The sequence below is a fragment of the Notothenia coriiceps genome, unplaced genomic scaffold (assembly GCF_000735185.1).
Source record: "Notothenia coriiceps isolate Sejong01 unplaced genomic scaffold, NC01 NC01_scaffold00031853, whole genome shotgun sequence".
Taxonomy (NCBI): Eukaryota; Metazoa; Chordata; class Actinopteri; order Perciformes; family Nototheniidae; genus Notothenia; species Notothenia coriiceps.
The window spans coordinates 468,805-482,925 of NW_011364554.1; the positions used below are offsets into that span (position 1 = coordinate 468,805).

Consider the following 14,121-nt stretch of genomic DNA (forward strand, 5'->3'; position numbering starts at 1 on the left):
GTGCGGTTCCCTGGCTTTTCGACCCATCTGAAACAGCTGACACAAGGCAGTTAGGTGGGTGTGTGAGTTTTGAGGTGAGGCACTGAATGGCACATGCAGACAAGGAGAGGTAACTCTGTGTTTTTGGTAACTCCATTAAAGAGAACCCCTGGGAGGTTTGGACGACTGACAGCTGAGGTGGAGCCCAGGGCAGCCAGGCAGGAGGGAGAGTGTTTTCATGTGTTTATGTGTGTGTTTTCCTTCACTACTGGGACCTATATATATGGCTGCAGGGCTGTCTCTCAGATCTGCAGCTAAGTGTGACAGGGGTTCACTCAGGGGTATAGGAAAAGGCCCCGGGGACGACCTGTGGAACAACCCTGTTATCCTCTGGGGAGTGATCCTTTTGAGGTGCGGTCCCCCACCACCCTTCACCTTCAATGTGCCGAATCAGTGGAAGCCAGAAGCCCGGAGAGAGTATCCCTGACACTAATATGGAAAAAAGCCTGTTTGGAGCGAATATAAGGGCAAATATTATTCTTCCTGAGCGTAACCACGGCGAGCACCTCTGACCTGGCAGTGAAAGTGCTGAAACAAAAAGCCCAAAGACTTTTTCTGCCCCATCAAAGGAGAGCAGCATAAAATAAACATGGCCATCAGATTACCACGCTGAACACGGGGCCGCGTTAGCCCGCGCCGACTGCCCTGCTGCCCAACCCCATAGCTCTATGGGAGTTAAGTGTGGGGTCCGCTCAGTCAACACCATGACGCAAAATGGAACAAGCCTCTGACAGAAGCCCCGGGCTGATGGAATAAGGCCCCTACCCACAGGCCCCCCGGCCCGAGAGAAACATACTGAGCGAGTACGAGAGAGGCAGGAAAACGGGAGGAAAGAAGACGAAAGGAGGGAAAAGGTAGATGAGGAAATTTTTTGAAAAGAGGAAAAAGACCACCAGTTCCAAATTTGGTGGCACTGGTCCTGACCCAAACTGAAAAGCACACACATTACATACACATACACAACGCTCTGCTGCCCCTGAGAAGCAGCAGGCCAAGACAGAAAGCCGCCAGTGGAGAGAAGGCCGGGGCAGGGCAGGGCAAGGCGGGTGCAGTGGTTGGTGGTGGTGGTTGTAGCTGCCAGTGAGACTGTGAGGCTTAGCTGGCTAGTTATACTAACAGTGGACAGCCTCAGCCCGGTGGATCTGACCTTACAGGGCTTCTTTTATATCCCCGCGTGTGCCTGGGTGCATTTGTTTGTAGGGGAATGCATGTGTGCACCCAAAAGAAAGTGTGTTTGTGTGTGCATTTCTCGTTCAAGTGACGTAACCAGGAAAACAGATCTGTCCCTTGAGGAGGACCAAGGCTTTTCTCTCGACCTTTGAGTCATCTGACTGAGGCCCCGTGGTCCATTTCATCCACAAGGCTCCCCATCTCCAAACTCAGCCACAGTCTGTCGTCTGTCTGCATCTGACTGATTTCCCTCACGGCACCTATGAACTTCTAACCACTCTTCTCAAACCTCTCGTAGATTCCTACACCCCCTGTCTGTCTTTTGGTCTGTCTATGACCTAACAGAGATTCCTCTGCTCCATTGTTTCCTTCTTAGCCTGAACACAGGACTGAGCCCGGAGTCATGCACCATGTTCCACTAAAGCTTATTCTCCGGTGACTGTGATCCTTAAATATTCTAAAGCATCAGAATGAGATGTTTCTTTATTTGTTTGGACTCAGACTCGTAAAAATAACACAGCCCCCCCACAATTTAGTCCCCACTGGTATGAAAACCAGATTCCGTTATGTTTTGGTAATTATGACTCCTTTGGACCCACATACTTTCCCCTCCGAATATCCTGATAAAACATGTCTCACAGCTTCCATCAGTAGCCCTACAGTCATGGTATTCTGCTCTTTCCCCTGACGTATGACTTGAAAAACCTCCTTATACTTCGGGCTTTCGGATGACGCAGGACTCAGGTAAAGTGTTACCAGATTACAAATAGATCCTGAGGCCGTTCCAGGTTGTAGCTGTTAGTGTTAAGTGTGAGAGCCATGGGCCCTTTCTGGTTCCTGAAAATGACTCCTGTGTGTAACAACAATGAACACAATCACTGTGGTCCACTGGGCCTCACACCAGCAGCATTGCATTACCGTGCTCGCCTCCCTACTGTTCTCCTTTTCTTTTCATCCTTCGCTCTTTTCTCCTCTGACTCAGCTGTTTTGTAGGAAACTCCGTCTCTTTGAAGAAGGGTAGAATCATTCATTACTCGACAGCAAGGAGAGAGGCGCAGATGATAGGGAGAGAATAACTGCCCCATTGTCTTCACCCTCTCCACCCCTCCATCCAATGATAATTGTGTTGGGCTAATTACAGAGAGCTGCTACAACAGGTGTGGGACTCTGCACCTGGGTAAAGAAGTCTACGTAGTGCGATTGTGTGTGTGGGGAAAGAGAAAGAAAGAGGATTGTGTGTTTGTATGACTACGCAATTCCTGGTGAAAGTGTGTATGTCATTTTGTGCGTGTCAGTGATTGAGATCACAGAAAAACCGTGTGTGTGTCACAAGCTTACAAAACCTTACATGGTACTTAATGGTACTCAGACATGGGTCACTGTATTGTATCACAGACTACTGTAATATCATACAATCACCATAGACCTACACCAGTGTAAACCCCATCTGTGGTTAATTATAAAGCTACAGACCACATCTGTTTGACATTACTGGAAAGTTGAAATTAGCACACAAACAGTCTCACTCTCACTCATACACCACATTGAATTTCAAATGAGAGTGATTACAATCACTTAATTGATAACTGTGACCACAGGGAGCCTCTTCTTATGAATCATAATCTATAAGCGGTCTTTGTTTTTGATGTCAGCACAGTAAGAAACTTGGGAGACAAAACCGGAGGCAACAGTGATGATGTAAGCAGGGGGTCTCTCACGGGACTAATGGGTTTTTGGGATTTTTACCGTAAAGGAATTCAACTGAGAGGCTGACCAGAAGAAAGGAAGCCATTTGGTCGGGAGTATGATAAGTTGAGTTTGTGTAGACGTCATAGAGCTTCACTCTCAAAACAAAGTAAGCTGGGAACTGTTTTTGAAACAGGGCTGGTCGACTAGACGGGGAAATTGACTGAAAGTTTCTAAATTGTAAGATTTCAAGTGAAGCTGTTACTCACTCCTGTTGATGATATCACCTGTCTGCTGTCTCATAACAGCCACTTTGTAATTTAGGCTTAATGAGATACGTTTTTTTATTGGGCCAAGGGATTGTCCCACATTAATGAAATCGGAAACCCTACTAATCAGACCACTTGTTTGTGTCACATCAAGAAAGGGAAATTAAAATATCCCCTGCTCTTGAGCCTGAGGCTTTGACCTTTACGACAGCTCACCTTGATAAAAGTAACCTTTGTGTGTGGTCGTCGCTGTCTCATTTGCTTGCTTGAGTCATGCCCCCTTTCCCAAATGCTACCATGATTACAGGAAATGAATGAGAGTGAGACTTCAAATCAGACGATAATGTAGCAATTCTACCTGCAGACTCATCATTTTACGTCAAAGGGGAATGCATGCTGCATCGCCACCGTGTGGAATATTCCTTTGGTGTTAAAGTTGATGCCAGTGCCAAGCCCAGGGGGCCCTGCTGTGGGAAACAAGCTTGTCAAGGATCACACAGAAACTGTAGGCCTTTAGGACTAGAATTTTATTAAAAACAAGTAGTTTAAAAACATGCATGGAAGCCAAGTAAAACAGTCACGTAAAGCACAACATCGTGTGGCCCCAGAGACACGGGGTTTCACTCCTTGATTTAAAATAAAATCTATAAAGACATACCAAAGCCAATACAATTATTTTACTTGAAAATGTCTAAATGGATAAATGCATTGATACGGAAATTTCATGAAAATCAACAACCAGCTAACAAAATGCAGACAACATGTCCAGTTTGCATTTTTTTTTTCTTATTGTGTACATTTTGCTGTTTCTTCTGATTTCCTTTTCACTTTGTGGACAAATATGGGCTTATTTAAAGCCGAGTCCTCTGATTGGCAGGTAGCTCATCCTGGTCAAGTCCCCACAAGAAGGTGCGGAGACGTGTCACTTCTTTGTGGAGCTCAGGGCTCGGGATTGGCTGGGAGAGGTCGAGGCGTGGAGTCTCATTTGGCAGGATTAGAGGAGGATGGTCCAAAAAGCTCTCAAAAATGTCTAGAATGAAAAGAAAGAATTGACTCAACAGAAAATGTCAATGGTTGGATTCTAACTGTTTTTTTTGTTTTGTATATTACCTCCACTCAGTTCTGTGCCTGGCAGAGGGGCCCAGGATGCCGGTGGGGCTCTGGTTGGACCCAGCTTGTAATGGGTGAGCAGGTGGTGCAACTGGGAAGGGCTTAACAAGACATGATCTTCCTGTAGACTGGTCCAGGATGACTGGAAGAAAAGAGGTTATAGTCACTAAATAAGACTTCTTGGGTGGGAAGGCTTTCTGATCATGAAGCTGTATTACCTGGATAAGTCGAGTCTTGGGTATGCACAGGAAGTTGACTGTGACTGACAGTTTCTTCATGAACTCAGAGGCTATGTCTCCTAATCCCGCCCCCTGTAGCCAGTCCAGAACCAGGTCCAAGTTTGTACGGATCTGGACCGCTCTTGACCAAGAAAACAGACCATCTTCAAAGAACGGAGAGAAAATAATTTGTTATCAGAGAACGCTTAAACAGGAGCTCTGACCCTTAAATTAGACCTCCTTTTTTGAAAGAAGAAACAACACAATCTTCCTTTTACAAATGAAAAGTTGAATTTATAAAGGAAAGACCAAGCTCAATGTCTTCTTTTAGGTGTATTTAACAAAACAACTTGGTTAAGTTTGAGAAAAGATAATTGTTCGGGTTTAAAAGCAATAATTCTTCACGTACACAACTTCACGTAACACAACTTCACGTACTGTACCGCAACTTCAGGTAACACACCTTCACGTAACAGAAATTCACGTAGCGCAACTTTACGCAACATATCTTCATGTAACAAAACTTCATGTAGGACAACATCGTGAAACACAACTTCACGAAACGCAACTTCACAAAACGCAACTTCACAAAACGCAACTTCACAAAACGCAACTTCACAAAACGCAACTTCATGTAACGCAACCTCACATAACGCAACTTCACGAAACGCAACTTCACGAAACGCAACTTCACGAAACACATTTTCACGAAACGCAACTTCACATAACGCAAACTCACGTAACGCAACTTCACGTAATGCAACTTCACGTAACGCAACTTCGCGTAACGCAACTTCACGTAACGCAACTTCGCGTAACGCAACTTCCCGAAACTTCACGTAACGCAACTTTGCGTAATGCAACCTCACGTAACGCAACCTCACGTAACAGAAATTCACCTAGCGCAACTTACGCAACATATCTTCACGTAACAAAACGTCATGTAGGACAACATTGTGAAACACAACTTCACGTAACACAAACTCACGTAACGCAACTCCCCAAAACGCAACTCCCCAAAATGCAAATCCCCAAAACGCAACTCCCCAAAACGCAACTTCACGTAACGCAACTTCGCATAACGTAACCTCAAGTAATGCAACTTCAAGAAACGCAACTTCACAAAACGCAACTTCACAAAACGCAACTTCACGAAACGCAACTTCACGAAACGCAACTTCACGTAACGCAAAAACGCAACTTCACATAACGCAACTTCACAAAGCGCAACCTCACAAAACGCAACTTCACAAAATGCAACCTCACGTAACGCTACCTCACGTAACGCAGCCTCACGTAACGCAGCCTCACGTAGCGCAACCTCACATAACGCAACCCCGCGTAACAGAAATTTGCGTAGCGCAACTTTACGCAACATATCTTCACGTAACAAAAGTTCATGTAGGACACCATTGTGAAACAGAACTTCACGTAATGCAACCTCACGTAACACAACTTCACAAAACGCAACTTCGCGAGACGCAATTTCACGAAACGCAACTTCACGAAACGCAACTTCATGAAACGCAACTTCACATAACGCAACTTTGCATAACGCAACCTCACGTAACGCAACTTCAAGAAACGCAACTTCACGAAACGCAACTTCACAAAACTTCACAAAACGCAACTTCACGAAACGCAACTTAACGCAACCTCACGTAACGCAACCTCACCTAACGCAACCTCAAGTAATGCAACCTCAACCTTTTTTTGTTGCACCAATCATAATCATCATCAGACTACTAACTTTGAATCTTATCCACATGCGCTCCTGTTACATTTCAACAGCCTCACTTCAGCCTGAGCCCTCTCACCTCTCTCCAGTAAAGTGTTGAGCAGGGAGGTGTTGGTGAAGAAGAAGAGGTAGCCAAAGGTTTGGGAGGTGAGAGGTGGGGAAAGACACGCCTCCTGCGACAGCATCAGGGAACAGCGGTACACTTCCACCAGCCCGGCAACTTTGGGTGGTAAAGCAGACACGTCATCCTCCTCTCCTTCACCTCCTTCTTTCTCTCCTCCCTCTGCAGCCCGAGCTTCATCCTTCCCCTTCTCCTTCTCCTCCCTGGAGAATGGGTTGGATTCAAGGAGAGCTGGAAGAAGTGAGTACAGTGTCTTTGTGGACAGAAAAGAGAAAAGATTAGTTACTGTACTGTGTTCAGGAAAATAAAAAAAATATATATATTTCGCCTGAATGTAGAAGGTGACAGACTATATTGGGGTAACATATGATAAAAATTGATAGAGGAAGTTCCACCATCGTCGTGCAGGTTAACAAATGTCTATAGGATGGATTGCCATAAAATGTTGAAAGTCATGGTCATCACAGGGGTCAAGTCACTCTTCACCATATGTACTGCCATTTCATCCCTGCACGTTGTGCATACTGCATTTTTTGATAAGATGACCACTGTGTGGCTTTTGTAACTCTCAGTAACGTGACATAGCTTTTCATGGTGAAAAATGTATTGAATGCTGTTGGATGGTTTCAAACAAAGTGGATCTGGTTAATTAAGTGTCAGCTTGTTGGGAATGTATAGTGTTAAGATCAAAACCCTTTTAAAATAGCATTACCTTTTCATCAGTAGGCTTGTAGGGCACGTTCAAAGCCCATTTTTAGTCACAAGTGATTGGTGTAAAAGTCGATGTTGCAAGTGTTTTTTGAATTGATCAACTAGAGTCTAAAGTCATCAAATGTGTTACTTAAGTCCACACTTTTGGTTTAAGGTGATAACAGTGAAAAGAGTGACACAATTAAGTATACTTAAATCAGACATTATGTTTATAAAATACAGTCTATTTTCAAGTGTGCTGTAGAGTCACAATATTCTCCCAGAATGCAAATCACAAAGGGAAGGGAGGAGCTCCTCACAGCTTGAAATTATTAAAATGAATTGTGGTAGGTGGTGACAGGGCCCCCCAATAACAAAAAAACAATGAATTGTTTGTCTAATATGTAAGTGCTTTGTTAGACATTTCGTTGTCTCTTTGTGAAGTTGAATTGGCAGTGGTATTCCTGGTGTCACACGCATAAAGCCTTACAGTATGTTTATAAGTATACTATTGGCTCAAACAGCATAGTAACAATAACAACAGTGGGTTACTTTCGAACTGTACCTTGGTGAGGTGATACACACACTGTTGGAAGGTGTGCATAATGACGTCATCCAGCTGCGCCAGAGCTTCTGAGCAGGTGTCCATGTCAGCTGTCAAAACTGGGTCCCCCGGTGCTTTAAAGAAAAGATCAGTAAGAACAATAAAGATTTTGTGCTCAATTTAATTTCTCTGTCCATCTTTGCCAAAGTTATTAGGTCATTCATTAAAAGGACATACTTCTTATGGTATTTTTTTACATGAATAAGTGATTTACATTTTATTTAAATCACTCTCACCTTCAAACTCCCACTCTTTCTCCATGGTTTCAACTTTGACCTGGAAGAAGTTTAGGAGCTCTGTGGCATTTGACATCCAGAACATCAGGGGTCGAAGGTCAGACGAGAGTTTCTGAACATTGGGCGTGCTGATCTCACCTTCTTGCTCTGTGGAACTGGACACATTTGCGCAATGCTAAAGTTATGTGAGCTGTAAAATCATTGTGAGCATTCTCCTGTCAGTGTTGTGTTTATGCTTTAAAACAGAAAGACACCATACTGCGTGTAAAAATAGCTGAAGTATTTATAACTCAGCAATATTTGAGCCATTATTCACCATCACCGTCTTGCAATGCTTTCATCATACCACAAAAATGTGCCAAAGACATAACAGCACACGCACAAATGTATCACGAATCACTCAGCAGATGATCTCTAAACAGACAAATATGACATGGAACAAAAATGTCCTTACTTTTGTGTGGGATGCTTATCGCCGAACTCCTTAATGTTGTCCTGTAAGAGACAGACAGAACAGAGGACAGACATCGCGGGTGAGTGTGGGGGTGGAGTGGAGTCTAGCCTGCAGCCAGGACAATTACAGCACATTTTCCAGCAGGAGGGCAGTGACATCAGCTCATCCTCGCTCCTCTCCACGACATAGCAGGCCCCAATGAACGGCACATGTCTGTCTGCTGGTTTTTCTGTCTGATCTCAATACATGAGGTTTTCTGACAAGCTGGTTTAAGAGGGACATATTCTCAATAAAACTGTCCCAAAAAATTGTTCAACGCTACACGTTGCTCCACAGATTGAACCTAAGCATAACATAACATTTATTTTGAAATTGTAGCTTTAAAAAATTGATATGTTGAGCTGTGTGGTTAGAAACATGGCAATCACAGTCAGTCCAGCTTTAAATATTTAAACTACTTAATAGAGTGACATTGATAGTTCCTAAAGATGAACACTACTGGTTTTGACCTCTAGTACCACCATTAGATGTATGTTTGGATAAGATGGATTGCTATGAAATTTGATTCAGACATTTACTTCTTATATTGTAGTAGCTATGCTGAGCCCGCGACTTTTAATCTAGCACCATCATCAGGTTAACATTAAAATGTGTCCAAAACTTTGAGCATATAGATGTAGCATCTAGCTAAAAGCATAGCTGAGGCTGAGCACGTTTATTTTGTATTTATTGGACATTGTTACGCCTTTATTATAGAGCAACAGAAAGCAACTCAGAAATTAGCTGATAAAGAGAGAGGGAGCAAAGCTGAAGGTTGTGTTGGTTGTTGTGGTTCATGGTTGGCACAATATCTCCAAGGCCAGCAGGGCCCCCTACAAATAATTTTGTTTTAAAGATTTAGAGCTGTGTTTTTTTCTTTTTACTTACCCAGACAATTTCTTTAATTAGATTGGCTGACTTGAGTAATATCTGTGGTGTGAGCGCGGGGTCCAGGTGTTTGGAGGCATGATCGATCATGATTGACAGGAGATAAGCAGGAGCTAAAGGCCCACCTCCAGAGTCTGGGGAGGAATTGTTGGAGATGATTTCCTAAGAGAAAAGTGAGGAACAAAACAAACATGTCATCACCGCCATTTCTCTTCGATAACAGTTACATAGATTTTAAGACTTGATCTTCCTGTGTCACCTGTAACAGAGCATCTGTGTGACGGGGATGGAACTTAAGCACCGCCTCAGTAGAACCAAGGTACTGCCTCAAAGCTTCCTGTCGGTCCACCAACCCTGAGGGGCAGCAGGTGGTGGAGCCATCAGCCTGCCATGGCAAGGTCAATGCCAGCGGTGGAGCTGGACTCACCCGGGGGTCTCGGTACAGGAAAAGGAAGTGGTTCCCGAGTCCAATCACATCCCCAGGCTTTAAGACTGTCTCCCTGTAAAGAGCCACCCCGTTGTGTGTGACTGCGCCTCCTCTGAAGGGCCGCATCAGAGCTGTGATCAAATAAAGTAAGAATAAGGTTAGAGCTTCAACACACATTTGATATCATTATAAATTAATCAGAAAATTGTTTTCTAGATTACTCGTTGGTTTGGTCTACAATATGTCATAAAATTGTGAAAAACGCATTCCAAGTTCCTAAAATCCAAGGGTATGTCTTCATTTCTTGTTTTCTCAGTCCAAAACCCAAAGCTGATTTTGTGATTTTATAAATTATCAAAATGGTTGGGATTATTTTTCTGTAGTTCTATTCATCATTTGGGTAGACTTTGAAACAAGAAGTGCACCATGGATCTAAGATGTGATGTGGTTAGTAAGTGTTTTAGTACCTTGCCTGGTGGATGACTCAGGAACAGCTGAGTCTCTCCTGACCAACAAGTGTCTGGCCAAGATGTCCGGAGCAGACAGGAAAGTGTCCACCTTCAGAGGTCTCTTCCCCTTCCTCTCCCTCTCTCTGTCCTTCTCTCGCTCCCTCATTGTGGGCTTTCTTCCAAACATATGTGTATGTCCCGCCATGATGTACAAAACAAAATCCTAAACAAAACACAGTGGAGGGCAGAAGAAAGTCAGGGAGGTCTTTTATCTTTAAGTGCCATAGTTTATATCAATCTTCCATCTCAGAGATGTTAAGTTGAACAGAAGACGGTTGATAAGGTATGAAGTGTGTCACAGTTTTCTACAATGGAGACTTGTGTGAGCTACACAGAGGGGTTTTATGCTTTTCTTGGATAAATTGTTGGGGCATTGTGTTGCTCTGATGATGTTTTGTGCAGGATGCTGAATGGGAGAGGCTTGTCGAGGGATGGAAACCCTGATGGTATGTGGCGATTACAGACATGCAGGTATGATGTCATGTACAGGGTGTGTGCACGCGTGTACATCTGCACAAATCCCCTGCCGGTCTGCATACATGCACATCGATGTGTTTTTACGTTACTTTAGAGTATACTATGGAAATGTCCATCTGTGTGTGCCTGTGTTTATATTTTGTACGTGTGTCTGTGTGTGTGTGTGTGTGTGTGTGTGTGTGTGTGTGTGTGTGTGTGTGTGTGTGTGTGTGTGTGTGTGTGGGTGTTGTTTGTGTGGGTGATATCATCTGTCAGCGTGTCTCGCCTTGCTCTGATCGTAACCCTGCAGCAACAGAAAATAGGGCCGGTCTGTGGGTGGAAGGATCAAACTTTGTGACATCACTTCCAGGTCACAGCTGGAGTAATCCTTCTCGTCCTCCGCAGACTGGTTCGTCCATCCAACCTTCGCTTCAGCTTTTGAAGCTCTAATCTGAGGGGGAAATAATAGAAAGTGTGTTAAGACAAGATGGATGGAACATCATAGTTTGTTTGTTCTCCAAAACATTATCACCCTCACCTCTCCTTGCAGTGGGTGGATCATGCTCACAATGTTTTTCCTATCCTGAACTCCTCCGTTGTTGTTAGGACGGTTTCCACGTGGGTCATTGCCGACATGGTTGCCTTGGCGACGCCTCAGACTCAGGTTCATGTCACTGATGCTCCTCCTGAGCTCAGAGTTTCTAGCACGGTGACCTCGCTCGCTCTCCTCAGGTCCGCCTCCTGATGACTTCCTGCCCCGCCAGCGCACACCTGTTGCCCAGACAACCAGAGCATGGTTCAGTCTGACCCCGGGTCAAAGAGACCTGCAGCCTGTTGAGTCTTACACATACCTTGATATGTCTCTCCCTCCCTCTCACGCTCCTTCTCCCTCTCTCTTTCTTCTCTCTCATAGTCTTCCTTTCTCTGGATTTCAAAGCGCCGCTCGAACCCGTCCTTAGGCCGCCACATGTCCACTAACAACAAGGGACATTCCCACGGGGCAACGCTTCTCCGGCTCTCTGTCTCCCATTTGATAGCTCCATCTGGCTGCTGGATGGGCTTTCCAATGACATCACACAACAGGAAGTCCTCTGGGCTGTATTTCTGGAGAACTAGAAGGTAATGGAGGAAGGGAGGAGGAGAGGGGGTAATAATTTTTCCACAACACTGCTGTTTGTGTTTACATTAGCTCATTCCCAATTGGTTAAAAATATTTGAGCAAACAATTCCAAGTAATGGGGCTGCAGTGACGGTCAAAGTTTCCCTCCCTCGTACCTGCGTCATCTGTCTCCTCCCTCTCCCTTTCCGTGTACCGAGTGATGACCTGGGCGATGAGCTGCCTGGCTGTAGAGTTACTGTTGGCCAGTAGGGAGCGATAGTTGGCCCCACTGGAAAGGGCATCCCCATAGATCTTGATCAGGCCCGGGGCAGAGGAAGAGGCAGGGGGCAAGTAGTGGTGGGAGGAAGGAGCAGCTGAGTGAGCCCAAAGCTCTCTCTCCCTCTCCCCCACCGCCCGGTCCCTGTCGCTGTTTGAGCGCCCTCGAAGGAAGAGGTGGGAAAGCCTTTTTGTGCGGGACTGAGGCCCAGCAGGCCTCGGCCTGAGGAAGGCCGGGGAAGGAGATGGGGATGGGGTAGGGGAAGCCAGCGAGAGGGTGGAGTTAGAAAGGGAAGAGGAAGGAGCAGAGGGGGCCTCGTGGAGGGAGGCTGCGTCAGAGCTGGTGGTCGACCTGGGAACAACAGAGGAGGGGAAGACAGATGCAGGAGAGAGGAAGGAGAAAGGAAGGGACCAGTCAGCTGTGAATTATGACTGACTAAACAGGGACAAACAACAGGGACTAAAATAAAACAGGGAAGGGTTACAGGGTTGAGGGGATACTAATGACGTGGAAGTAAGATAAAAGCTGTTCATTCAACAATCAGGTACTGAATCTAACTAAACAAGTTTAAAATTCAGACTGACTTGACAGAGATAGCGCTGGGCCAGCGACCCCCAAGCTTGGCAAAGTGTTTCCTGGGCGAGTTGATCCACAGACCCACTGGGAAATGGAGCTTTCTGAAGCGAGGACTGCCAGACCCCTCCATCTGACAGAGGGAAAGACCCATAAATAAGAAATCTGTAGTTTTTAACTCAATAATCTGCAGTATGTCTAGATACTATAAATGTCTCGATTAATCTAATCTACTAAATCGGCCTCCACATTGTAGAGGAATGTGTGTCAGCAATGCCTGGATTGAAACAATATAACAATGGCATGATGTCACCATCCAAAAAATATCAACAGGATATCTACAGCAGGTTGTCAACATGGTGAAAAAAACAAAAATAAATAACATCAAAACACCCCAATCAGCCCCTGAAATTCAGAGTGAATTCCCCATTCCCAAACAGGAAGCATCTTCGGTGGGACCAATTGTCGCACTAACTTGGAAATACCCACTGCAAAGGTCACTGCCTGTCCTATTCTTTGTGTTACTTCAATATAAATGACCATCAAAATGTAGGTTCAGATTTGATAACCTCTTTTAAAGGTTGATTACTGAGAGACTAGTTGTCATACTTTTTGATTCTAGACTGAAAAGACATGCATACTGTCCTAGATGTTGGATTATTTTGAAAACCATGAAATCAAAACACTACTAGACAGAAATACGATTGCTTTTAGTGGATACATTTAGAATACACTTACCCACTGTTTCTTCTGATCCTTCTTTAGCGTGTTATGATGATTCTTCACCACCGAAATGCAAATACGCAGCTCAGTGTAATCTAATATCCTTGCATGTTTCCTTTTTCCCGTGATAAAATTCCATTTTCAAAAGGCCTGAACCTCGCACACATCAACATAAACATCTTCTATTCTTTATATACATAAGGCTAATGCAGTTCTCTTTACCTAAATATCTTTTTCTTTTCTCTCTAACTGGACACGATCGGTTCCCTCTGTCCCTCTAGCTCTCAGGCTCTCTGGTTCTATAGATAGAGAAACTGGCCCATTGTTCTAAGTGACAGAATTTCCTTCCTTTGCAGTGGACAACACCTATATCCTGACTGAGAGAGAGAGGGAGAGATTGGTAGAGAGCAGGATAAGGGTGAATTTACACACACATTTGGGCCTTTGCAACCTTTTAAGGAATTTTACATACGTTATTAAATACCCGAAAGCATTTTAGAAAAACACATTTTGATCTGGATTAAAAATAAAAGTGTGGCCATTGTTTCATCCTCATGAAGTTTCATTATATTAAAAGAAATGTGCCGAAACAAGGTCTCAAAGCACAACATATTCTTAAGAATGTGGCCATTTAACCTGGTACAGCGTTGATTTCTTTGTTTGGAAAAGATATTGGGATGCATCTCAAAACACACAGAGGGCCCAAGTTTTGCTGGAAAGAGGATGAAGGAAACACACAGAGTGAGACAGGAAGCTCGAGACAGCAACAGAGACACCTGAAATCTTTGACCTTTT

At 44.4% G+C, this 14,121-nt stretch overlaps 1 protein-coding gene across 2 annotated transcripts; it reads right to left on the reverse strand.

Moving 5' to 3' along the window:
• Positions 1–3,672: 3,672 nt before the first annotated feature.
• Positions 3,673–13,608, reverse strand: rasip1 (Ras interacting protein 1). 2 transcript variants are annotated; one of them, XM_010788447.1, is made up of 16 exons: positions 13,342–13,608; positions 12,615–12,736; positions 11,930–12,381; positions 11,506–11,766; positions 11,223–11,425; positions 10,941–11,105; positions 10,157–10,361; positions 9,522–9,820; positions 9,263–9,424; positions 8,336–8,376; positions 7,882–8,036; positions 7,607–7,719; positions 6,310–6,604; positions 4,493–4,656; positions 4,275–4,416; positions 3,673–4,194 (listed from the first exon to the last, which is right to left on the reverse strand). In XM_010788447.1, the coding sequence occupies exons 2-16, from the start codon at positions 12,734–12,736 to the stop codon at positions 4,016–4,018; spliced, it is 2,958 nt and encodes a 985-aa protein (XP_010786749.1). In that variant the 5' UTR covers positions 13,342–13,608; the 3' UTR covers positions 3,673–4,015. The 2 variants fall into 2 exon arrangements, with proteins under 2 accessions (XP_010786749.1, XP_010786748.1); XM_010788446.1 differs by having other exon boundaries at positions 11,193–11,425.
• Between the last annotated feature and the right edge of the window lie 513 nt (positions 13,609–14,121).

Coding starts and splice junctions, on each gene's coding strand:
- rasip1 (XM_010788446.1), bottom strand. CDS start 12,736: ATGGAGGGGTCTGGCAGTCCTCGCTTCAGAAAGCTCCATTTCCCAGTG. Junction 12,382..12,614: donor CCCAGCGCTATCTCTGTCAA/GTCAGTCTGAAT, acceptor TGTTGTTCCCAG/GTCGACCACCAGCTCTGACG. Junction 11,767..11,929: donor GGAGGAGACAGATGACGCAG/GTACGAGGGAGG, acceptor ATTACCTTCTAG/TTCTCCAGAAATACAGCCCA.